The sequence below is a fragment of the Aotus nancymaae genome, unplaced genomic scaffold (assembly GCF_030222135.1).
Source record: "Aotus nancymaae isolate 86718 unplaced genomic scaffold, 86718_ANA_hifiasm-v0.15.2.pri h1tg000029l, whole genome shotgun sequence".
Classification (NCBI taxonomy): domain Eukaryota; kingdom Metazoa; phylum Chordata; class Mammalia; order Primates; family Aotidae; genus Aotus; species Aotus nancymaae.
In genome coordinates, this window is record NW_026988442.1 from 17881087 (window position 1) to 17907086 (window position 26000).

General features: G+C 53.6%; 1 protein-coding gene across 1 annotated transcript in view; it reads right to left on the minus strand.

Moving 5' to 3' along the window:
• TGM2 (transglutaminase 2) overlaps positions 1 to 24455 on the minus strand; it is a 38375-nt gene extending 13920 nt beyond the window's left edge. Inside the window, exons 1-8 of the mRNA XM_012455036.3 lie at positions 24374 to 24455; positions 20719 to 20898; positions 15071 to 15313; positions 10077 to 10195; positions 7329 to 7457; positions 6104 to 6281; positions 1505 to 1640; positions 716 to 819 (exon numbers count right to left, since the gene is read on the minus strand). Coding sequence (XP_012310459.2) covers positions 716 to 819; positions 1505 to 1640; positions 6104 to 6281; positions 7329 to 7457; positions 10077 to 10195; positions 15071 to 15313; positions 20719 to 20898; positions 24374 to 24383 — 1099 coding nt within the window. The 5' untranslated portion in view covers positions 24384 to 24455. The remainder of the gene's footprint in view (positions 1 to 715; positions 820 to 1504; positions 1641 to 6103; positions 6282 to 7328; positions 7458 to 10076; positions 10196 to 15070; positions 15314 to 20718; positions 20899 to 24373) is intronic.
• Positions 24456 to 26000: the final 1545 nt, after the last annotated feature.

Genomic DNA, 26000 nt, shown 5'->3' on the forward strand with positions numbered 1-26000 from the left:
CAGGCATGGTCATTACGATCTTACAGCTGTCACAGTTGACAGCAGGAAATTCACATATGCTCATGAATTATCTCTACCGCTTTATGATGGAACTTACTGGCTCCATCACTAGATCTTCTATAAAGAAGCACAGATTATTATATCATAACTTTATTTTTTAAAACTGTGATAACTGTATTTTAATGAAATTGGTTTTCTTTATAACTCTGTGCATTATGTTTTATGCATTTAAAAATTCCTTAGAAAGCATCCATGCGCATCACAAAATTTTGTCTTGCTTGTATTCTCTCTTTTAAACACACAGGTACTGTGTGTGTGTGTGTACATACATATAGATAACATGTTTATATACACACGTGTGTGTTTACATGTTTGTATGTATGTATATAGACACACACATACAAACATGCGATTTGAAATCAGTGGAGGCTTGTGTGACTGTTAATGCTGCTTATTTTAGTGCGAGAGGACAGACGCTATTTGGTGTTTTTCTTTGTGTTTCTCTGTATTTCCTGCTTTCCAGAATGCATGTGAATTGCTTTTGAGATGATCAGGAAGTGTGCTATGAAGATGTAAGTAGGTCCCCCTCCCTGGCGTGGACCCGTCAGTGGTCTCCGGGTGAGCTCCTAGCTCTGCCTCCCTCCAGCTGGGTCACTTTAACTCTCCAAGCCTCGGCTTCCCCATCTGCTAGACGCGGCAGTGCCCGCCCACGCACCTTCGCTCTTCTCCTGGGGCGTTGGGTCCAGGGCCTGCCAGCCCTCGTATCCCGGCTGCAGGTCCGGCCTGGTCATCCATGACTCCACCCAGCAGTGGAAGTTCCTGAGCAGAGAGCGGGGGATGAAGCGGAACATGAGCAATATCCATTGCCACCTCCCACGGGCAGACCACCCACGCAGGTCCCCAGAGGCACGCTCGCCTCGTCCCCGACAGTCCAGCACGTCTCCCCACCGCCCTGCTCTTCCTCCCTCAGGGACCCAGCTCACAGCATCCCCTCTAGCCAGGCGCCCACTGCTACACCTCAGAGCGCTTCTCAACTCCTCTCCCGCTCCTTGCCCCTCTCAGCGGCCCCTCTGACCTCCTAATTTCTTGGCTCCATCCCTTCTTTTCTGTCCGTTCAAAGCTTATCACTCCTTGCTGGGCCACGCCCCAGCCCCCTGCCCCATCTCTTCCCCTCTGGCCCTCCTGGCAGTTGTCAGCACAGCCCTCTCCCACTCTGAAGCCCGGAGTGACAACTTGTTGCCTTCGGAATCAAGCCCGGGCCCCCTAATGCGGCAGTCCAGACTCCCCACACATTAGCAGCATGATTCTCCCGAGGCCCCATCGTGTATGTGGTTGACTTTCCCGCTAGGCCTTGGCTCCTGCTGTCCCTCCCCAAGCCTGCTCAAACCCTGCTCAACTTTTAAGGCCCAGTTCCAATGTGATCTCCTCCAAGGAGCCCTCCCAGGTGTCCTCTCCGTGGGGCCCTTTGTAGTGGGCTCTGACCCCACCCCGGCCCCAACCTCACCAGATCATCTCGCTCTTGTCACCCTGGATCTCCCCAAACTCATTGCGTAAGTACTCGATGAGAAGGTTGCTGTTCTGGTCATGGGCCGAGTTGTAGTTGGTCACGACGCGGGTGGGGATGCCCAGGCTCCGCAGCACTGTCGGGGAGGAGTGGAAAGCGGGGTGAGGGGATGGGCTGAGGTCCTGAGATGTCCGCCCTGCTCTGGGCCTCCGCCTGCCCATCTGTATTCTAGGGGACACTGTATACCCACTGTCCAAGTGGGCAGAACATGAGCCAGCCCTTCTTGCCTGGACAATGGCGCCCACCTCTCTGGTCACCCCATGTTCACTCTATCCCCCTCACACCACAGTTGCCAGAAGGAGACTCTAAAATACAAATCAGAGCTGGGCACAGTGGCTCACGCCTATAATCCCAGCACTTTGGGAGGCTGAGGCAGGCCTGAGGTCAAGAATTCAAGACCAGCCTGGCCAGCAAGGTGAAACCCCATCTTTACTAGAAATACAAAAATCAGCCGGGCATGGTGGCGCATGCCTGTAATCCCAGCTACTTGGCAGGCTAAGACAGGAGAATTGCTTGAACCTGGGAGGTGGGGGTTGCAGTGAGCCGAGATCGTGCCACTGCACTCCAGCCTGGGCGACAGAGCAAGACACTGTCTCAAAATACAATACAAGGCAATGCAATACAATACGATGATACGATACAATACAATACATCTGATGTCAACACTCGTCAGATCAATTGTCCACGGCTCCCCATGGCCCTGGGCCCTGCAGGGTCTGGCCCCTGACCCCCTCCTCGCACACTGTGCTCCACCACACTGGCCTCCAGCAGGCTCTGCTCCCGCCAGCCTCAGGGCATCGGTGTCTGCCATCCCCTCTGCCTGGAAGGCTACTGCCAGGTTCAGGTTGCCCATCATTTGCATTCACAGCATGGTGGAGATCGGCTTCCTTTCCAGTGTATAGGCATGTGAGGGATTCTTTAATTAGTCCTCCAAGGACAGTGAGGGATCTGTCTTATGTTACATCCTGGAGCCCAGCACAGGCCTGTCGTTGACTATTTTGTCAAACGGGATGAAGGAGTGGAGGAAGGAGAGAGGAGAGGAAAGAGGGAGGGAAGGAGTGAATGAATGACTGACTCTCCCCCAGATAGGGATTTAGAGTGAGACTCAAACAGTGGAACAGGCAGAGGAGGGGACAGGGGTCTGGAGACCCAGCTGCTTCCAGCTGTGTGACCTGGGACCAGTCCCTTCACCTCTTTGGGCCTTGGTTCCATCTCTGTGTGCATTAGTGATACCAGTGGGGACGCACCATCTTTCCCAGTGTAGGAGAACACGGATGCATGTGGCCCTGTAATCAGGTCAAGCACAGGCCAGAGTCCTCAGACTTGTCGGGAGGGCCCTGCGTTCCTGCCAAGGCCCTGTTTGCTGGGAAAGGGTCTGATGTTGCAAAGACACATTAAACAGAGACGGGACATTGACTGGCATCTGCAAGCTGGGCTCAGCTCAGCGGTGGGAGAAAAAGCGCAGGGGAAGGAGGAAAACCCTGGCGTGGATCTTGGCCTGGGTGCTCTGGCAGATGGAATGATGGGTGCTTTTACTCCCTCATTTTTAAAACGTGCTTTTTATGTGTATTGTAAAAATAACAGATTCACAGAAAAAATACCTAAAAAATGAAGAGAAACAAGATTACGTTATTACATAATCTGTGGGACTTTTAGTTTTGATTTCAGTTGAATCTGGGGTACGGGAAGAAGGGATGTCACCTTTGCCCTGGGCTTACCATCCGTCGCCCAGGGTAAGAGCTTACCGGTTGCCCCTGGATTCCTGCCAGGAGACTGGTGGGAGCTGGGAGGAGGGAGGAAGGAACAGCTATGGCCTCCCCCTCCTGCCTGGTTCCTGTGCCCCTGAGGCCTGGGCAGAGCACAGCTGCAAGGCTGCCGTCAGTGAAGGCTGGTGTCCTGACGCCAGGTCTTATCTCACCATGCAAGGGGCCTGTGTATAGACCGCAGGACGGGGGAGGCCTGTCTCTGCTGCCCAGGGAGCCAAGCGCCACTCCTGCCCCAGGGATGGTGTCCTGGGAGGCCTCGTCATCACAGTCTAACAGGAGGCTGCCCCAGCACCAAAGACACCTGGATCAGAGCCTGACTGTGTCGCTCACGTGCTGTGTGACCTTGGGCAAGACAGGCCCCTCTCTGAGCCTCCATTTCCTCCTCAGTAAGAGAAGCTAATAATAGCAGCTTGTGGGGATTTGTGGTGATTCAGAGAGAGGCCGTGGGTGTGCGCAGAGCCTCGTCTGCCCATTCCCAGAGCAAGCACTGAGACGGCGCTCAGGAACGGCACAGTGTGTCACGGTGCCCATTACAGCAGACGTCGCCCATCAGTGCTGGCTGACTCATGGACATTGAGGAAGTACAGCGAGGGATCTGGCTGTGAACGCCGGAATCCCAGGCTCCCCTGGAAACCCCCCAGCCCCGGCCTAACCGGAGCCGGGGACTGTGCTAAGTGATCTCTCCCTGGTACAAAGAGCTTCCCGTGAATGAGATCATTCGCCACTGTCTCCATTTTACAGATGAGGAAACTGAGGCTTGGAGGCATCAATTCTCTTGCCCAAGTCCACCCAGGGGTTAGAGGCAGAGCTGGATTCAAACCCAGGCGGTCCAGCTCCAGAGTTCATGGCCCAATTCACCATTGGCTCCGCACATGAACTCCATGGCCACGGTGCTCGGAGAGTCCTTTTCTTGGCCAAGTTTTCCCCAGCTCCATCCCACACAGCCTGGGAAGAGGCTGCAGGGACCGGGACACGGCCCTGGTCTTGTGGAGTGGGCAGCTCAGGGCAGGACCTGCTGCTGAACCTTCAGGCGGCCACAGCCCAGGGTGACAAAGGTTTCTGCAGGTGAGCCTGGGGACCCAGGCCTTGGATGGTGGGGATTCTCCAGGAAAACCCATGGGCTTCTTTGAAAAGACATGTTTTAGGCCTCTCAGAGGTGGGAAGTTTCTGGGATGAGGGAGTTACCACAGGGAAAAGGAATTCAGCGGTCACAGGGAACGGGCAGTCCCAGGCAGAGAGGCAGGGGTCAGAAGGCAAGGACGGCGAGCTGAGAACCTCGGTTAGGCCGCCCCGACCCAGCCTGCTGCTGTGGAGGACGTGCTGGGAGCCTCCCGGGCACCCTTTCCTGGGCCTTAGCACTGGTTTTGGACTCAGAAAAGCCGGGAATCCCAGACCAGCCTTTTAGATTTCCTGAGCCTGGTAATAATAATAGTAACGACAATAAGTCGCATCATCACATAAGTATTTTCTATCATGCAGCCAAAATCATTTTAAGCACATCCCACATTCATTTATTTAGAGATGGGGTCTTGCTCTGTCACCCAGGCTGGAGTGCAGTGGTGCAATCATGACTCACTGCAGCCTTGACCTCCTGGGCTCAAGTGATCCTCCTGCCTCAGCCTCCCAAAAAGCTAAGACTACAGGGGCATGACTGTCACGCTCATCTATCTCACACGTATTAATTCATTTAATCCTCACAGCTATCCCAGTATAAAGTGACTATTGTCATGCCCATTTTACATATGATGGAACTGTGGTTCAGGGGAGTTAAGTGATTTGCCAAAGGGTAAATCACAGCAGGTAAGAAGCAAAACTAGGATTTGAACCCAGGCCTCGACTCCAGAGTCTATGCTCTTTTTTTTTTTTTTTGAGAGAGGATCTTGCTCTGTTGCCCAGGCTGGAGTGCAATGGCACGATCATAGCTCACTGAAGCCAACCTCCTGGGCTCAAGTGATCCTCCTGCCTCAGCCTCCTGAGTAGCCAAGACTACGGGCACCCACAACTATGCCTCCTAATTTTTATTTCGTTTTATTTTTTTTTGTAGAGACAGGGTCTCACTGTTTTGCCCAGGCTTGTCTCAAACTCCTGGCCTCAAGCGATCCTGCCGTCTCTAGAGTCTACATTCTCAGCCGGTGTGTGATGCTAACCCATTCTCGTCAACACCATCACAGCCCGGGAACAATCGCCAACATTTTCTGGCCTTATGTTTTTAAGATTTTTGTTTTAGATTGGTTTTACTTTTTTGGTTTGAAATTGCTTTACCTTCCCCCTCTGCGTTTTACAACATGCTTTCCTTCTTGACACTGATATCACTGCTACGCTCCAGTTCTTACTGGCTGAGATTTGCTGAGAGCGACACGGGGCCAGGTTCTGTGCTGAGCAGCCTCGTGTCACACCCACTCTAGGAGGTAGGTCTTGTTGTCCCCGTTTTCCAGATGGGGAAACTGAGGTTCAGAAAGAAGTCATTTGCTTAAGGACACAGAGCGAGTGGTGGGAGGGTGGGGATTTTTAACTCAGGTGCGCGTGGCTCCAGTGCCCAAGTTCTCAGCCCCGGGCCCATGCAGTTTCCCAATGATAGCCTTGATCCTAGCAACCGCCAGAGGGATGGCTATTGGATAAAGGACCAGAGAGGGTGACCACAGGCTCTAGGCCACACAGCGCATTGATAGTGTTGGTGGCAGGGGCAGGACCGGGGCAGGGATGTCCTGATTCCTACTCCAGGCTCTTTGTGCCCTTCTAGGGCTCATGACCCACATCCCAGAGTGCAGCTCACCCGTGCAGGCCACGGCAGCGAAGACCCAGCACTGGCCGTACTTGACGCGCTGGCAGCTATGGTTCCTCCAGCGCCGCAGGATGTCCACGCTTCCGATCCAGAACATGGGGCTGACACCGTCGCCGTAGTTGTTGTCCCAGCGTCCCAGCAGCACACCCTGGTCATCGTTGCAATTGACCTGCGACCAGTGGGGCAGCATGGGGACTGAGCCTGGGATGGGGTAACGGCTGTGCTGCCCAGGTGAGCCTAAGTACAGCAGGGGGTGAGAGGTGGGGAGGGGAGCTCCAGTGTGAGGGAAGAGCAGGTGCAAAGGGGCCACAGTGTGTGACAGACCGCGGTGTGCGGCAGATGGTGGGGGCTGGAGCTGGGGGACAGCAGAGAGATGGGGAAGGAGGAGGTGGGGCAGGGTCAAGGTCTTGAACGCGATGCTGGGGATGTGACTCTCTCTGTCCTCTGAGCACAGGATGGCTCAGGAGTGACACAGTGTGATCTAAGCTTTACAAAGACCCCCTTGTGTCCCCCACCCCAGATTATGTGTTCCCCTAAGCTCCCATTACCCCGAGAATATAATCAGCCTCCTGACCACGATCCACGAGGCCGTCTGGTCTTGCCCCTGCCCACCTCCGAGGCTTCCCCTGCACCCGCGGGCCCTGCTCACTCCGCTCCAGGCACACTGGCCTCCCTTCCTTCCTCAAACCCCCCAAAGTCGCTCCCTCTGCAGGGACTTTGCACAGTTGTGCCCTCTGCCTGGATCGCCCTTCTCCCGGGTATCACCTCAGGGAGCCCCCCCAGCCCCTCCCTGAGCCTGCGCGCTGCGGTCCGACGCGCTCACACCCCGGGTTCCTTCGGAGCGTGCACCGTCATTGATGACGGCTCATTCACGGGGGATTTGGGTTAGTGTCAGTCGCCTCCCTCCATCCCCTGAAACACAGTCTCCATGAAGTCAGAGGCCACACGGGTCTTGTTCTCGGCTTCTCCCCAGTGCCCAGGACACAGGTGGTACTTGATAAATATTTGCTGAAGAAATGAGTAAATTAATGGCTCTGGGGACCTCACAGCATCACCCTCATCTGTGCAAATCCTGTCTTTCCAATATAAGGCCTCTTCCCTGAGACTTACCCATCTCCCAGGTACCCACACCGCCCCCAGCACAGTGAATGGCCTGTGTCTCCACTGTGGGGGAGGGGCCTGTGGGAGCCACCTGTGGGCCCTGCCACTCACTCACCATGCCGCTCACCACCCGGCCTATGTAGATGGGGCTGCTGCGGCGGGAGCAGTCGCGGCCAGCGTCTTTCACAAACTTGGGGTTGACATCCAAAAGCATCAGGCAGATGTCCAGGATCCCATCTTCAAACTGTGTTAGAGGAAACAAGAGGAGAAACAGGGAGCTGGGAAGCCTTCCTTGAAGCTTCCAGCAGCTGTTTTCTGCTCTGTCCCACACAGCAGACTGGGAGGCTCCGGCTGAGTCTCCCAAATCTCTCTGGTGGCAGCTTCTCATGGCCCAGGAGGAAATGGAGTGGGATAATGACTGGGTGAGCTGTGAATTTGTGACAAGGGGGTGACAGTCTTCATCCAGGGCCTGGTTGGGGAGATCTGGGAATCTGGAGCAGAGCCCATGGAGTGGGCAGCCCAGTGTCCCCAGGGCCCCCCGGGGACACTCTGCCCAGGCTCACTGCCCCAGGGCCCTTGCACGTGCTATTTCCTCTGCTCGAAATGCTCTTCCTGCCGCTCTCTGCAGGGCTCACACCTTCTCATCCTTGCCATTCAAATGTCATCTTTCTCAAAAGCAGGACCCCTTCTTGTCACCTTCCATTGGACTACCCGCCTTCAGGGGCCCTTCTGTCTGCTCTCTTCCCCCCTTCTCTGTGGTCCTTTCCTGGTCCAGATCTCCCTCCAAGCTGCACAGTAGCCTTCTGTGGTGTGAACCATCGTGGCTCCCTATTGCCATCAGCCCTGATGTTCAGGGCTGTTCACACTCTGGACACTGCTGGCTTCTCCAACCTCATCTCTTGGGGCTCCTTCACACACAAGGTATGCCCCAAGCTACAACCTACCTCTCAGGCACGACATAAACTTTCCCACCTCTGAGCTCTTGCATAGTTCCTTTGGCCTAGTATATCGTGCACACACCTCCTTACTTGGCAAACTCCTACTTGTTCTTCAAAGCCCAGCTCAAATGTTCCCTACTTCAACAAGACCCCCCCGACACCCATAGGCTGTTATTCCTTCCCTTCTCTAGGTCTTGTCTTCCTGGACTGTGATCACCTCCAGAAGCTTTGCAAGGGCCATGTCCCACAGCCCAGCACAAGCCCGGATACAAAACAGGACCTTGGGAAATATAGGAAGAATTTGGCTTTGTTCTCTTTCTCAAGAGAGAATAAAAAGCCCCAAAAGATAAAAGCCAATTCATTTTCTGATGTATTTTATGCATCACGGTCATACCACCGTTTCATTTACATCCCACAGCAGGCTACAGGGTTACTGGGCAGAGTTTTGCAATTATCATTGCAATATTCAGATGAGAAAACTTTGGTCAGAGCCCGAGATTATACAGGGAAGATTTCCTTATGGTTTCGGGGCAGGATCCTCTAGCCCTGAACATTGAACCTGACGCAGAGGCTGCTGGGGGAAGCCTCAGGGTGAACCCCACCCCAGGAGGCCGGTACCTCCTAACACACCAGGAGGTTGAGTGGCCAGGGGTGCAATGGTTCTTGCTTCGTGAGTTTTTCCAGCTTTTTACAGGTCACTGGATGATAAATGAAATATATCATCACTGGTTTAGAGAACCAGCCCAGGCTGGCCGGCCGGAGAGGGAGAAACCATGTGAGACAGAGATGAGCCATCAGCTGCGGCCAGCCACGCCCAGCCCAGACAGCATGCATGGCTGACCCATGGATTTGTGAGAAATAATAAGTGATTGTTGTTTTGAGCCCCTAAATTTCGGGCTTGTTTGTTGTGGGAAGTAGAAAAGTTCCTTTTTTAAAGTTTCCTTTCTTGTTGAAGAATAAATCATAAGTGTGCTGAGAACTCTTTGTTAAGCCTTATCCTATGTAACTGTTAAACAGGCCCTGCTTACAGGCACGTAGTACACTCTATGTCCTTCTAATTTTACCAAGATATCTGTGCTGGACGTGCTCACAGGCATGTCCCAGCTCTCCATGGCTTTTAACTGTTTAGAAAAGTTTTAAGTCGTTAGCCAATCGGGTTCTAGTTTAAATTGTGAGGTCTGGCTCCAGCCAACGGAGATCAGACACAGCAGTAAGGATGACCCCAAATGCATAAGGGATAAATGTATCTGTTTTCCTTTGTTCATTGTACTCTTGTGGCAAGATGGCTAATGAGACCACCCATCCTGCAGTCCAGGAAATAAAAATTGCATTGCTAAAAGATCCTTTGTCTCAGTGCTGATTTTTCTTTGCGGCACCAAACATCTATTTCCAACATTTGTTATGCAGCAGTAGCTAACAGATACAACCAGATCGGCAGTTCGCAAAGTATGGTTACTGGACAAGCAGCATCAGCATCACCTGGGAGCTTGTTTGAAAAGCAAATTCTCAGCCCCCACCCAGTGTTTTAACACCCTCCCGGTGATCCTGAGGACCACTGATCTGGGTGAGGGTTTAAAGCCCCTTCTTACGCATGCCTAGCACATGGTGAGTGCCCTCAAGTGCTGCCTATTATTTCAATACTTGAGCTTTACTGTTCCCTCTTCCCCCTCCCACAATACCAACCAACTTCCCAGCTCCCAAAGGCTCTCCTAGTTCTTTCCCCACCTTAAATCCAGGGCTGCCACCTGTGCTGTGTGACCTCAGGCCAGCCTTGGCCCTCTCTAAACCTTCAGCCATTTTAGGGCCTTTGCATCGCTGACAGCATGAAGTGGGTGACTCTGTGACTCACTCCCACCTGTGCAGCTTTGGCTGTCCCCAGACACACAGGACCTGAGATGGTTGGGAGAGGCAGGGTGTGGGCTTACCTGCCCAAAGTTCCAAGGTACACTCTTAATGAACTTGGCCGAGCCCTGGTAGATGAAGCCCTGCTGGGTGAGGACGTACTCCTGCCGCTCCTCTTCCGAGTCCAGGTACACAGCATCCACTGCGGGCAGGAAGAGAGGGGCCTCAGCTCTGGGTCTGGTGAGGCCCAGGGTTACTGCAAACCTGGCGGTCAAGGATGCCAACTCCCCGGGCCAAGCCAGTGTCTCAGGGATACATCCTTCTTTTAATTAGAAAAAGTAACCACTAATGAATAATCCCGCATCAATGAGATAATGTGCTATCGGTTAGTGACAACAAAGGCCGCCATTTCTCTGACACTCAGCACGTGCCAGGACCTGTGATAAATGTATGATCTGTGTTATTACATTTAATCTCCAGAAGAGCCTGATGAGGAAGGGATCCTTGAAAGTCCCATTTTAAAGATGGGAAAACTAAGGCTCAGGAATATTTTATAGCTGGCAAAACTGAGACTAGAGATGGAGGAGCACTGGGCCAGGAGTCAGGAAACTCCTGATCCTCATTTGCTGTGTGACCCTGGGCAGGCTACTTTGCCTTCTCTGCCCACCTTAACACCTCAGTGTGTTAGCACAAAATGCAGATCTGAAAGGTGCTTTGGAAACTAAAGCCCTGAGTAGCATGAGGGAGGAGCCTGACTCAAGGTAAAGAGAGCTCAGTAGCAGAGGGGACGGCCAAGAAAGGGTTCCTGCAGCTCAGCAGAGGTGGGGTCCCATCCGGCTTGAGGGAGTCACAGAGGGCTCCCTGGAGGAGGTGGCATCTGAATGTCGTCTTGAAAAATGATTAAGGTTTAGAGACTTGGAACCTGGAGGGTGGCATTCTAAGCAGAGGACCAAAAAGCACAAAGCTTTGGCTGCTGGAAAATGCAGGGCATTTAGCTGTCGGTGGCCAGTGAGGGGAAAAGAGGGGGCTGAAGAAGTTGGGGCTAGATGGTAGGAGCCCAAAGGTCAGACTGGCTTTACTGACTTCTTCACCGATGAAGAAACCGAGGGTGAGAAGGAGCAATCTGGAGCCCCATTATGACTTTGGGGAGTCCCAGGCCCTCTTGACTTCATGCATTCCTTCCTCCATTAGAAAAAAAGTAACTGAATTTTATGACTGCCTTGGTTAATGACAGCAATCTCAATATTACATATTAGAACCTATTGTTCAACTTAAATGTTGGTTTTTTTCTTGTGATTTTAAAATCAATTAAAACATGTTCACGGGCCCCTAAAACTTTCTCGGGCCCCAGGCACTGTGCCGGCTGGGTCTAATGGGGAAGCTGGCCCGGGAAGGAAGCAGCTGCCGGACCCCCAGACCCCTGGGCTTTGTCATGCCCATCTGCAGCGACCAGCAGCGCACTTTCATCATAGTGAGGAGAAACGGGAAAGAGGCCAAATCTCTTGAGTATTCTGCTCTTTGGCTCTGGAAACTTCTATAAAAATTAACCTTGAAGTCAATGAACTACAATGGCTCTGCAGCAGCCGGGGGATGTGGGATAAAGAGTGAAAGAGAAAGGAGAACCCACAGTGTTTCAACATTAGAATGAGTGTCAGCATTTGTTGACTTGCCCGCACTCCGGCTCAGGATGCCAAGACTGTGACGTCCCCAGCTCAGGTCTCCATCTGGTAAAGGTGGGGGCCCTGGGGACGTGAAGCCTTGCACACAACGGGCACTCGATCGTATTGGTCTTGGAGCTGAGGTACAGGAGGGTCCCATTTTTCCAGGCACACCTTTCCCACCCACCAGACTGATTTCCTCCTGCAGCGGCCCTGAGCTCACCCTGGTCCAACTTCCTGTTTCTGCATCACAAGCTCCACGGCTCCCGCCCTGGGATGTGGGTCACTTTAGTCACTGTGCCGCTTGGCTGACCGCCACTCCAACCCGCTGGGTGAGGCCAAGTAGGAGGAAGGGAGCCATCCCCCAGAACCACGCTCCCCATTCCCTGAACTCTGAAACCCTGTGGCATGGACAAGGGTGGGGACGTCGGCAAGTTCCTGTCTCGTTAGCAGAGCTGCCAACTAGTTGCGACCCTCTGCAGATGGACTGAAATTCAAAACAAGCCTATGGTAGGGTCTAGGAAGGCTACTTCTGTCCCAAGAAATTATTTCATTGGCCACAGGGTATGAAGCAAGGGTGCTCATTGACACACCATCCCTGCGTGTGATGAACCTCTGGGCACAACCTTGTGGCCATCAGTGGGGGCTGGACCATCCACATGGGCAAGACACAGGGCACTCGAGGCCCTTAGAAAGAATCAGCAGATGTGGCCTGGTGCGGTGTCTCACACCTGTAATTCCAGCACTTTGGGAGGCTGAGGTGGGCGGATCACCTGAGGTCAGGAATTCGAGACCAGCCTGGCCAGCATGGTGAAACTCTGCCTCTACTAAAAATTAGCGGGGCATGTTGGTGCATGCGTGTAGTCCCAGCTCCTCGGAAGGCTGAGGCAGGATAATCACTTGAACCTGGGAGGTGCAGGTTGCAGTGAGCCAAGATCTCGCCAGTGCACTCCAGCCTGGGTGACAGAGCAAGTCTCCGTCTCAAAAGAAAAGAAAGAAAAGAAAAGAAAAGAAAAAAAGAATGAATGAGCAGATGTATGCAGACCAATGTGGAGAGATCCTCACGCTATCTCTCGAGGGGAAAAAACCAAGATGTAGGTTGATGTACACAGTGGGATCCTTTTATGTTTGAGATAGAGAGACAGAGATACTTGTAAAATACAGCAATTTCTCCAGGCACATACAGACTGACCTAAGGAGGTGAGCCCCCACAAAATGTCTAACAATGGCATCCCCCAAGGAGGAGGGGTCAAGGTGGGGCCCATTTCTCTATAGGCTTGAAGCCCTCCCCTTCCCTCCCCTCCCCTCCCCCTCCCTCCCCTCCCCTCCCCTCCCTTTCCCTCCTCTCCCCTTCCCTTTCCTCCCTTTCCCTCCCCTCCCCTCCTTTCTCTTCCCCTCCCCTTCCCTCTCTTCCCCTCCCCTCCCCTCCCTTCCCATTTTATTGAGACAGAGGCTTTCTCTGTCGCCTAAGCTGGAGTGCAGTGGCACAATCCCAACCAATTGCAGCCTCGACCTCCTGGGCTCAAGTGATCCTCCCACCTTAGCCTCCTGAGTAGTTGGGACTACAGGTGTGTCATCGCGTCCAGCTAATTTTTGTATTTTTTATAGAGATGGTGGGTTTTGCCATGTTGGCCAGGCTGGTCTTGAACTTCTGGGCTCAAGTGATTCCCCTGCCTCAGCCTCCCAAAGTGCTGGGATTACAGGCATGAGCCACTGCACCTGGTCTTGAAGCTTTTCTAAAGAGAAGGCTATCATGGCTTACTACTATTGGAAATAAAATCAAAATATGGAAAGGAGAAAAATGTAAAAGCTTTCTGCTCAAATATAAAGTGCTTCAAAATAGAGAAGAAAAAAAAAATTAAGCAGTGGCTCAGCAAGAAGGTGGCTGTCTAACAGCCGGGAGGCCAGACTTTCTGCCCTTTTGAGGAGGGACACCGATTCCCAGGAGGGTCCTGGCCTACGAGGCTTCTCTCCCTGCTTTGTTTCATTAGAGCAGGAAGGAAACAGACCATTAGATCCGACTGCCTTGATAGTTAGATGGGAAAATCGAGGCCTGGGGAGGTGACTGGCAACCCCTGGCTCCTCCCCCGGCTCAAGTCAGTTTCCGTTGTTCCAGACTCTCCCCTCTCACTTTCTAGTTTTGTCCAAGGTTGTCCACTTATTTACTGAAAGAGATTCCAAAGACCACTTCACTTCTCTGAGCCTGCGTTTCCTGTGTGTGAAGTGGGGACGCTGACATCTCCCCCTTGGGATTGTGGAGAGGCCCGACGAGATGGTGCGTAAGGAGGCAGCTGGGCAGTCAAACTGCTCCTACTCACCCGCCTCACCCCAGCCCGCCCTCCAACCTCACCTCCCCGCTTCCCTTCCCCAAACCAGTCTGGGTGAGATTTAAAACAGGGCCCCCACCTTGGCCGGGTGTGATGGCTCACACTTGTAATCCCAGCACTTTGGGAGGCCGAGGTGGGTGGATCACCTGAAGTCAGGAGTTCAGGACCAGCCTGGCCAACATGGTGAAACTCAATTTCTACTAAAAATACAAAAATTAGCCAGGCGTGGTGGCAGGCACCTGTCATCCCAGCTCCTGGGGATGCTGAGGCAGGAGAATCACTTGAATCTGGGAGGCAGAGGTTGCAGTGAGCCAAGATCACACCACTGCACTCCAGCCTGGAATACAAGAGCAAAACTCCATCTCAAAAAGAAAGTAAAAAAAAAAAAACAACACGGGCCCATGAAACAGATCAGATGCAGGACATGGTGCCCTGACCTGGGCATCAGCTGGGCACCTTATTCCTGATGGGAGGCTTTTGAAACTAAGGCACGGCCAAGCCCTAGTTGACAGTGGCCTGGGAACATATAGGCCTCAAACAGTGAGTGAAGTCTCTCAGTAAATATGTGGAATTGGACGTATCATTCTGCTTCCTTTCCTTTCTATTTTTTTAGAGACAGAGTCTCACTCTGTCATCCAGGCTGGAGCACAGTGTTGTCATCATGGCTCACTGCTGCCTCAGTCTCCTGGACACAAGTGATCCCCCCACCTCAACCTCCCAATTAGCGGGGACCACTGGCACGTACTACCACACCCAGCTACTTTTAAATTTTTTTTGTAGAGACAGGGTCTTGCTCTGTTGCCCAGGCTGGTCTTAAACTCCTGGCTCCCTCACGTGATCCTCCCTTCTCAGCCTCCCAAAGCGCCGAGATTCCAGGCCCAGATCACCACGCTCAGCCTCATTTTGTTTCTATAAACAGGGATAACAGGAGTCCTCATGTCTTGAGGGTTTTGTGAGGCTGGGGCACAGTGGGCCTCACTCAGTCCCCTTTCTGTGTGTCTCTTACCCCTGTTCTTCCCAGATCCAGTGGCCTTCATGGGTGGGTCCAGCCCCGCCCACCCCGATGCTGTGAGCAGGGCGAGCGTGGCTCACCTGGGCACCAGGCGTTGAAGAGCAGGGTGAAGTGGCCCAGCACGAAGCTGGAGCCCTGGTAGCCGGTGGTGGCCTCCAGGCTGAGGCGATACAGGCCGATGGGGGCGTCGGCGGGGGTGGTGAGCTGCAGCGAGAGGGCGCAGTCCTGCTGGTCCACCACGGCGGCCGTCCAGCCACCCTCCTCCACAGCGTCTTGCAGTGGAAACCGGGCCTTGGTCCCGGCCTCCTCGCTGGGTGCTGGGCCTATGGAAGGAGAAGCAGTAGCCATGAGCTAGGGGTGGGCAGGGCTGGCATGGCAGGGCAAGGCATCCACCTGGGGTCCCCTGGCTTGGGCTCCAGGCCTAGTTCTGCCACTAACCACTGAAATAACTTTGGCAAGTTTTGTCTCCCTGAGCCTCAGTTTCCTCATCTGTAAAGGGGGGCACAGAACCCCAGCCTTTCGAAATGATTGTGTGGGAATGCATAAAAAGCCACAGGCACACAGCACGTCCTCAACTAGAGAGCTTCCTCCTGAGAGAGGGCCACTCAGCCCGGAGCCAAGTCTCAGCTCCACTGCTCTGCGATGACATGACTTTGACAAGCCCATCCCTCTCGCTGGGGTCACCTGGCCCATTTGTGTAGTATAGACAAGGATTAGGCAAGATGCCCTGGGGCTTTCCTTTCCTGCCTAAACCCTCTACCCTTTCTTTTTTTTCTTTTCTTTTTTTTTTGAGGTGGAGTTTTGCTCTTGTTTTCCAGGCTGAAGTGCAGTGGTGTGATCTTGGCTCACTGCAACCTCCGCCTCCCGGGTTCAAGTGATTCTCCTGCCTCACCCTCCCAAGCAGCTGGGACTACAGGTTTGCACCACCATGCACAGCTAATTTTTGTATTTTTAGTAGAGATGGGGTTTCTTCATATTGGTCAGGCTGGTCTTGAACTCCCGACCTCAGGTGATCCGCCCACCTCGGCCTCCCACAGTGCTGGGATTACAGCCGTGAGCCACTGTGCCTGGCCACGTCCTGCTTTTTCTTCCAGAGGAGGAAGCCCAGATGCTGAGCAGGAAGGGACCTCAGTCCTCTGAGAACCCCTTGCTGTCAGGCCGTGGAGGGTGCTGGCTGGCCCACACAGCCTCTAGGTGTCTGTGTCCCCACGCCCCCCAACTGCTGTCCCCCGCATCTCCATAGGCAGCTTCGAGATGCCGGTCAGAACCACCCCTCACCTTCCTACAGCCTTTGACACTTTACGAAGCACGGCTTCCTTTGAGACCCCTTGCCCAGGTGAGAAAACTGGGGCTGAGAGAGAAGGGGTCTCCCAAGGATACCCTAGGAGTTTGTGGCGAAGGTCGCATCTGAAGGGGTCTGTCGCTCTTGGTGGTCTTCTACGGTGCCTCTCCTTCCCAAAGGTACAGTGATGTGCACTCTCTGAAACGCAGCTGCTTTTCCAGGTGGGGGAGGGCCCCGCCCCCGCAGGCAAGTCTGAGTCATGGGCAGGGCAAGGAGGGGCTGGCCACTTTCTGGACATGGGCGGTGGAGGGGAGACAGAGGACGTTCTCTGCCTGGCTGGGCGGGTGCCCAGGAGAGTTTATTTTTATTCTTCCATCTCCCTCCCTGCAGCTCTGCCCACCCACTGCTGGCATTATTGGGTCTTGCTCACCCAGGGGCTCCGTCCCAGCCCCCAGCCCCCTCCTCCCTGCCGGCCAGCCCCACTCACACCCAGCTCAAATGTAACCATGAACTAACAGAAATGATACAGGCCTCTGGGACCCTGCCCAAGTGCCAGGAGCTGACTGGAAGCCTTTGAATGTTCCCTAACTTCCAGAGCTGGCGTCTGGGGAGGAGCCGTGCAGGTCTGGGGTCCCAGACCCACCCTAGGTCTGGCTCCCCAACTCTGCCCCTCAGCACTGCGTGACCTGGGCCACATCACCAGGCCTCTCTGATCTGTTTTCTCACCCAAGAAGAAAACGGGCTTAGGCCACATGCCTGGGAGGGTCCAGTCTCAGGTTTGAAACTGACTCTGTGACGGACAAGCGACTAGCTTCTCTATGCCACAGTTTACTCATCTGTAACATGAGCCAGCGGCAGTGCCTCCCTATAAGGTCGCTGTGAAGCTTAAGGAGGACAGGCATGCAAAGCATCCCACAAGGCGCCCGGCGTATAGTAAGCGCTAGGGAAATCAGTCAGTCCTGTTCAGTTCTCATGAACACCTCGCAGCTCTGTGTAGAGGGTTCTGTCAGAGTTCATAGAAAGCGTTCTGAACAGTGACCAACTCACAGTAATTATGCAGGAAATGTGAGCTATCGTCATGTCATTAAAACAGGCCACTAAACGTCTGAATTCTCAGGCCAAATAGCAGATGGTGAGGACTGGAGTGGAATGTAGAGATTGTCTAGTTCAGTTGAAGAACTTCAAAGACATGGAAACTGAGGCTGAGAGGGGTGGCGCTGGGGTGACCATGGAGCACCGTTTGCTCAGGACAGCCTCAGTTTATGCCAGTAGTCCCAGCATAATTCTTAAGGGCGCTCCTTTCAATCTCAGAACTGTCCTGGCTCGGAGGGTCAATGATCTGGTCTCCGTGGCAACAGGCCTGGGCCAGGTCCCATCGCCACTGTCGCTGTTGACATGTCACCCTCAGGGACAAGTCAGGAAAGGCACTTCCCTTTTTCTCTATCTTGGGGCAGCCATGCACACACACTCACCCTTTTTTCCCGGGTCCCTGGGGAGTAGGAGAAAGACAGGCCGTCCCCCAGTCCACCCACCACTCACATAAGCTGGCTTTACACCATCCTCTCTGCAGGACCAGGGGCTCCATGAGGACCACTCTGGGCCCAAATGACCACAGGGACCCTAGGGGTCCTGGCCACTATCCCGGACCATGGTGGCTGGGCTGGGATGGGGTATGCGAGCAGAACGTTCCAGAGTAAAGCCTTCTATCAGCCACATAAGCGTTCCTTTCACTCCTCCAGGCTGACCTCACTTCCACTGCCACCTCCACACCCCCTCAAACCCCAACCCCGCCTAGGAGAGAAGCAGAGCTTTATCCCTCTAACAAGGTCGGCATTTGTCCAGTGTGGTCTGGACCCCATAGCAGAGTCTGTCGGGTCTCTAACTGTCGGGGTGAAAACACAACATCTGGGAATGTGTGGGATCAGGCCACACACTCCACTCGCTGAGTGACCTTCGCCAGCTCTCCTGCGTCTCTGGGCCTCAGTTTCCCATTACAAGCTAGAATGTTCCCGCACAGCAGCAGAGTCACCTGGCCAGGCCTTGAGCCGGGTGCTGACCCAGGTCAGGCCTGGAGCTGGAGGGGTGCGGAGCTGGTTTCCTGGTATTGTCCCTTAGGCTTCCCCAGGCCCTGGGAATTTCGTGGTTGCTTGGACAGGGAAGCTGTGTGCACTCAGAGTCCTGGGCTCCTCCGTGGCTGCCTACAGGGGTTGCGGAAGTGACCAGGGCAGGTTGGTTATGGGTTGAGATAAGTCGGTGGGGACTGGAGGACGGAGATTAGCTTGCTGGGGTGGGAAGGTCAGCTACCCTTCACCCAACCCCAACTCAGGGCTCTAATGAGCTAACACTATGCCGCCCAGACAATTAGAAATGGACAGGAAGAAAGGGGGCTGGAGAGGGAAAGAAGAGAAAAGCAGGCGGCCTTATCCTTAGCAAACGAACGCAGGAGCAGAAAACCAAATCCCACACGTTCTCGTTATAAGTGGGAGCGAAGGGACAAGAACACGTGGACTCAGACAGGGGAGGGTAACAATACACACTGGGGCCTCTTTGAGGGTGGAGGGTGGGAGCGGGGAGAGGAGCAGAAAAAATAACACTTGGGTACTAGATTTAGTATCTGAGTGATGAAATAATCTGTACGACAAACCCCCGTGACACAGGTTTACCTATATGTACCTGCACATGTACTTGTGAACCTAAAATAAGAGTTTAAAAAAAGAAAGAAAAATAAATAAAAAAGAAAGTAGAAATCACAGACCGCCCAAGCCAGCGGCTCATCTACTGTGCCATCTCACAGAGGAGCACACTGGGCTCTGGCAGGCACTGGTGATAAATGTGCCCGCTGCAGGGGCAAAGGGATGAAGAGCCTCACTCTGTGGTTGGGGTCTGAAGCCTTCTGTGTCCCTAACACGCTGTGTGACGGACCCTCCTGAGCCAGTCACTTGACCTTTCTGAGCCTCAGCTTTCCCATCTGCAAAATGCAGTCCTTTATACTTCTAAGCTGCGAGGATTCGAGGCAAGCATGCATTCAGTGGGTGCTCCACAGATGTCGTGATTTTCACGATCCCAAGCCTGACTCCTCAGGTCACCAGACCCAGCCCTTAGCTGCCATGTACTCTAACTTTCCACTTCGTAGAGGGGGAAACTGAGGCTGGAAGACTAGAGACTTGCTGGGGGCTCCTTGGCTCTGTTAGCAAGGGCCCTACAGGGGCCAGTGTGCTTGTGAGGGAGCCCCTGGGAAGTGGGTGTGCCTCTACCAGGAGGACAGGGGCAGGGAGGAGAGGCATGGAGGGGAAATCCGAGGCTAGCCTGCAGTCCCCGTGATAAGCCTTATCAATGGCCTTCTAGGTCAGCGCAGGCCTCAGCCAAGGAATGCTTGCTGCCATCTCTGCCCTCAGAGACTTCAGAAAGCACTGGCCTTTGCCACCCCGAGTCCTAGCCAGATGGCCCCTCACTGACCTCAAGGGAGTGGCTCCCACCAGATCCCAGCCCAACTGATTTGGCATTTGAGGCCATTTTCCCAGGAAAGGCCAACAAAGAAAATGGGCACCACACATCTGGGGATGAGATGGCTGGGGTCTTGGTGTCCCTTTACCTATCCCTGGGGCCCCAGTACAAAGATAAGCAACAGCTGCAAACAACCACAGGCCCTCCCCCACAGCAGACACTTAACAACCTTCCAACGTGAGGGCTTTCAGATGATGAAACTCAGGCTCAGAGAGGTTAAGTAATCTGCCTAAGGTCACACAGCAGGTGGGCAGCCCAGCCTGCACTGGAATCCAGGTCTCTCTGTCCAGCCCGGAGATTGAGGCAGCCTCCTAATGCTTGGAGAGTGAACTGCTAGGACACAGAACTGCCCACATAGAAGGCAGAAGCCAGCTGGGCTCTTTCTCTGCCACCCAGGCCTGATTTGGGCCTGACCCCAGTGCCTGGCTGGGTTGCATGGATTTCAGGCAGCAGAGAGATTAGAAAGTTGTTTCGATATGGGAAAGGGCAGACAGGATCTTTTTCCTTTTTCTTTTAAGGTGGTGTCTTGCTGTGTTGTCCAGGCTGGATTCAAAGTCCTGGGCTCAAATGATCCTCTCACCTCAGCCTCCCAGATAGCCAGGATTACAGGCATGCACCACGATGCCTGGCTTGTGAATGGGATCTTGATCAACTTTCCGGGTCGAAGGCTGACCTGCAGCCCTGGTGATAATAGGCTTTCAGAAGCTCAGGAGGCCAGAGGCACAGGCTTGCTCACAAAGCTGGTGGTCCACCGTGACATCTCCTCCCTTTCTGGGCCTCAGTTCCCTCACCTCTAAAATGGGGCTAGTGACAGGTGGCAATCTCCCAGGGAACAAAGAGGGGTAAAGTTATTTGTCCTGTTCTCTGTCAGGGGTCTGGGGCATGTTGGGGTGGAGAGAGAGGAGGTGACGATGGTGGTGGAGTGGGGTTGCAGGTACTCACCAGTCACGACACTGAAGGTGAGACTGTCTACACTGGCCTCGTAGTTGCGGCCCTCAAAGTGCAGGGTCAGCCGGAAGGGCTGGCCCCGTCGCACCACCAGCTTCTCCCGGCACAGGTCGGCCGTGTGGTGGTCTCGGCCATTGGACTCCAGCTCCAGATCACACCTCTCCAAGATCAGCTCTACAGAAACAGAAGGAGAGGCATGAGCCTCGGGAGCATAGCTGTGGGCCCCAGCGACAACCTGCCCTCCCTGGACATGGGGGCCTTGTGCCCTCTTACTCCCCACGAAGCACAGCCATTCTCCCTGCTGACCTCTCTCCACAGCCCTTGTCATACAGGGGCTGGGGAGGGCCCAATCTCCCTAACCCTTTTTTTTTCTTTTTAATTTAATTGAGACAAGGTCTTGCTTTGTTGCCCAGGCTGGAGTGCAGTGGTATGATCACTCACTGTAGCCTTGAATTCCTGGGCCCAGGGGATCCTCCCACCTCAGCCTCTTGAGTAGCTGAGAGGACAGAGGAGTACCACTAATTTTTTCATTTATCAGTGAGCTGGGACTACAGGTGCATGCCCAGCTAATTTTTTCATTTCTGGTTTTGCCATGTTGCCCAGGCTGGTCTCGAACTCTTGGGCCAAGCAATGCTCCTGCCTTGACCTACCAAAGTGCAGGCATGAGCCACCGTGCCCAGCTTTCCCTAAATCTTTTAATCACAAGGTTGTGACCCCTTGTGGCACCTCCTAGCTGTGTGATCTCCAGCAGCCATGGGGAACGGCAGTATCTACCTCCCAGGGCCGGTGTGAGATGAAATGAATTAATGTATGTAAACCAATACAGTGTCTGTTGTGTAATAAATATTCAATAAACACGAGCTATTCTATTGCTATCAGAGGGTTCTTCTGGTTTAAACAGGGGAAGTATTTGGTATAGGTCAATTACATGGGCTTTGCCTTTAGATCCAACTTTCAATTTACAGGAAATACACATGGCTGAGGAACAAGTTAAACACAGAACCAGGATGCAATTGAAAAACTTCATACACTGGGAAACTATTGACAAAGATCCAGTTTCTTTAACAAAAGTTTGCAAGAAACATGAAAAAAAAAAAAAACACCATTAAAGAGAGAACTTGTAAAGAGAAACTTAAACCCATTGTGATGTATTGATCTTATTTGGATCTTGGTTTCAATAAAGTATTTTAAAAGATTTATTACATGTATAAGACAACTGGAAATTTAAATACTGATGGCATAATGATATCAAAGAATTTTTGTTAATTTGAGAGTCCTTATCCTTTAAAGACACATAGTGAAACATTTACAGACGACATGAGGTGGTGTCTGAGATTTGCTTGCAAATAATAGAGGACGTGGGCAGAGGCAGGAGAAGCCACGGTGGTCAGGAATTTTCCACAATGAAACATTTTTAACATGATAGGAGCTTTGGAGACTTCCAGAGGTAGGTTTTAGTTCTGCTGTGCTGCTGTGTGAGCCTAGGTGTCTCCCCGTCTCTGTGCTTCCTCTGAAGTCTCAAGGGGCTGTTGTGAGTCTAGAAGAGGAGTTGGGGAACCCCTTCCCCAAGGCCCAGTCCAAGACGGAAGCTTGATATGTGAAAGTTCCATTTACAGTTTCAGATGGAGCTGAGGACAAGGGCAAGGTCAGGGTGACAGATAGGTGGGAGTCTGGGGTAAAAACAAATCTCAAAAACCTTGCCAGGCTCAAGGTCAAGACTGGGAAGATCTTAAGGTGGAAGGAGTGGACAAGACAGACTCTCCTAGTTGTGGGGCCACTGGAGAGCATGTGGTCCAACTGAGGCCCAGGGGCAGGAATTTGTTCAAAGTCACCCCGCAAGTTGGTCCTTGCCGTGGGACAGCCCAGGTCTCCTGCCCGCCATCGACTATTCCAAAAGTGAGATGCAAAGTGCCTTGTATGTGAATTATCTCAACTTAAATCCCAGAATGACTCCCTTACATAGATGCCATCATGATTCCCATTTTGTAGGCAAAGACACCGCGTGGCCCCAGGTCCCAGGACAAGTGGCTGCTTTGGGACTGGAATCCAGAGCTGTGGGATTCTGTAGGATTCTGCCCTGGGAACCACCTCACTACAGCCCAGAGTTTGTTCCCCAGTCCCTCTTATGACTCTCCCCCACCATGTCCTGTGTTGTTCTCAAACCTGAGGGCAGAGCTCTGTGCTACTCAAGTATCAGGGATGTCAGTCCCCCTGGAATCGCAACAGGAGAGACCTCTATGGCCAGAAGGAAGAACTTCCTGCTGGCCTGCTGGGGCAAGGAAATGCTATTTTTGGAAACTTCAGTTCCAGGGAGCTTGAGCAGGAAAGAGGCCATTGTTGTCCCCGTGGAAGACCCTGGAGATACGGTCAGTCCCTGGGCTGTGGGAGACATTTTCTCAGTCTGTTCTCCGAAGAAGGGTTTCCAGAAATCATGTCTAGCTCCAAAGGTGCAGAAACACTGGGGTCTAGAATTGTAGGATTTATAGGATTTCTGCAGGGAGAAAGGGTCTAGGTCTTCTAGGCCAGTGAGACCTCTGTCGGAAGTGGCTACTGTGACGTGAGGCTGGGGGCTTGTCATAACTGGCTTCTCCAGGATCTCCCAGCACCACTGAGTCCTGCTTCTGAGCTTGGAGATGAGAAGATGCATTGAGGACAAGCGGCCACCGAGGTGACACATCACAGTGTGTTGGGAGCTGGGTGGCTGAGACCACACAGCAGGGTCAGGTGGGTCCACAGTTCCTGCCCCCCACCTCTGCTCCACCGGCCCCATGTCCCTGTCCCACACCCCTTCCTGGGGCAGGCAGTGGGTGCAGAAGCCATGCCTGGATGAACTTGACCCAAGAGCCAGCTGGGATTCTGGGTCCAGCAGTGACATCCTCCATGGTAGAAATCCCTCCCACTGGGAGCTACGACAGTGCTGCGTGTGTGTGTGTGTGTGTGTGTGTGTGTGTGTGTGTGTGTGTGTTGGGGAGGGGAGTTACTGGTATAAAATTAATTAAGCCTCTGTTCCACACCTCTCGGCCCTCACGGATGCACCAAAGGCTGACACTATTGTCCTTATTTTATAGGCGAGACTCAACAAGTGGCCAGGGTGTAGGGTTGCAGAACTTGAGAGCAGGAAGAGCAAGCCTGGTTTCCAAAGGCTCCCCCATAGGATGCTGAAAGCTCCTCTCCGGCCTCTGGAGCCACGGACTCAGCCAGGCTTGGCTTGCACACCACTGGGGTGGCATGCACACCCCTTCCGGCTGGCAGGGACCTCCCTAACCTGTGTTCTGAGGCCAGGACCGCACCCCCTGTACAGCTCCAGCCACACATCAGGGAGCCAGCCCCCACTGACTGATGGAGAACACATGCCAGTGATCTGCCAGGACAGCACTTTACAGTTTGCAACACCCCTTCCTGGTCCATTGCTCCACCTGATCTAGGGAGGCAAGGGTTTATGATTATGCACTGTGGATGGGAAAACTGAGGCTCCAAGCAGCCTCGAGGCGCCTCCCCACCCAGCCCAGTCTGCCTGTTGCTCTCCAAATCAGGACTTAGGGATTCAGCTCCCACTGGGTCCTGACCCCCAGTTCCCCGTGGGGCACCTGAGACCTGGGAGGTAGCCCCGGGACCCCTGAGCGGCAGCGGCGCTGACTCTAATACTCACCCTCGGCCATGGTTGGGCGGGGGCGGTGGCTCCTTCCACTGGTGGCGGGACCCTCCAAGTGCGACCACTGGCTGCGGACACTGCTGAGGCGGAGCGCGGCGCCAATTTATAGCTCGCCGTGGGGCGGGCCGGGGGCGGGGCCGCGCGGGAAGGCGGCGACCTGGGAGGTCACCCATTACCCAGTCCCGGGCCCACGCCGCCGGAGCTGGGGCGCACCCCGGGGACCGGAGCCCGAGGGAGGGACGGCGGCTGGGCGAGGGCGCCCCCTGGGGGAGCGGACAGGGACACACAACTAGCCCAGGACACAGACACACCTGGACCCACAGAGTCAGACCTTGGAGAACAGACACCTGGACACACACACTCAGATACAGACACACGCAGCACCCTCACAGAAACACACAACGGAACCGGGTGCACAGGCGCACCTGGACACACAGGCGTGGACTCTCAGGTCAGATCTGGGATCAAGAACAACCCCACCCCCAACATACATACACACACACACACACACACACACACACCCAGATACACATACACAGGGAGCGGATGCAGACACACAGAGACGGGGCTGTGGAGATACACACACAGGCACAACTACAGAAGACATGCCTGGACACACAGACACAGTGACATGGACACAAAATCAGATTCGAATTGTAGGGACACACCAGGACATAGACACAGCCTGACACATAGCCAGGTAGCCTTGACCTCGAGCCATACACAGCTGTGGACGCGGATGAGCAGGTGTCCAGAGGCAACTGGTGCACACACAGACCTCCAGACACCAACTGCTACTGTCAGATGTGGACGCAAAATCAGAGAGGGCATGCACAGACACACAAAGACGTGGCTTTGACTCAGATACAGACATGCAGACGCACCTGCAAAAATGAGACCCCCATATCCCTCCCTGAAGCAAAACCCAGATAATCCTCCCATCTCACCCATCCTTGTATCTGTCTAAGCCATCCATCCACCCGTCCATCCACCTATCCATCCACTCACCCATGCAACACCTACCCACCCACCTATCCATCCAATTCATCTTTTCATCCATCCCTCCTCTGCCTTTTCTTCCCTCTCTCCCTCAATCTATCCATCCACCGAGCTTTCTTGAGGGCCCACTGTGTGCCAGAAAGGAGCAAGGCCAACATTCCAGGGACTCAGCCTAGGACTCCTTGAACCTGGCAACCAGGGGGCCCATCTCTCATCCTGGTATCTCTGGTCACCTCATCTCTTGTGCTTCCCAATGCACTGTGAGGCCTGAGCAGAAGGGTTCCTGGAGAGACAGAGGGCTCTGGGGCTCCCCCAGCACTTTTTCCGGAACAAGCTCTATATCCATTGATGAATTTGGACTATAAAAGCAGCCCCCATCTCCATTCCTAGATGACACATGGCACAGGGAAAAAACCCGTGTTGCTTCAGTGGATATTTGTCCCTGGGTCAAACGGGCTCTGGCTGGCGTCTCAGTGAACAAAACCACAGACACAGTGTTGGGTCCAGCTGACCCGTAATCGCCCCATTTTACAGATGTTGCAGAAACTGTTTCTTGCAGCCAGTGAAAGCTCAGAGGAAAGACCCGGGTGAGGAGAATCACCCGACCCAGAAGGAAGTCGGTCAA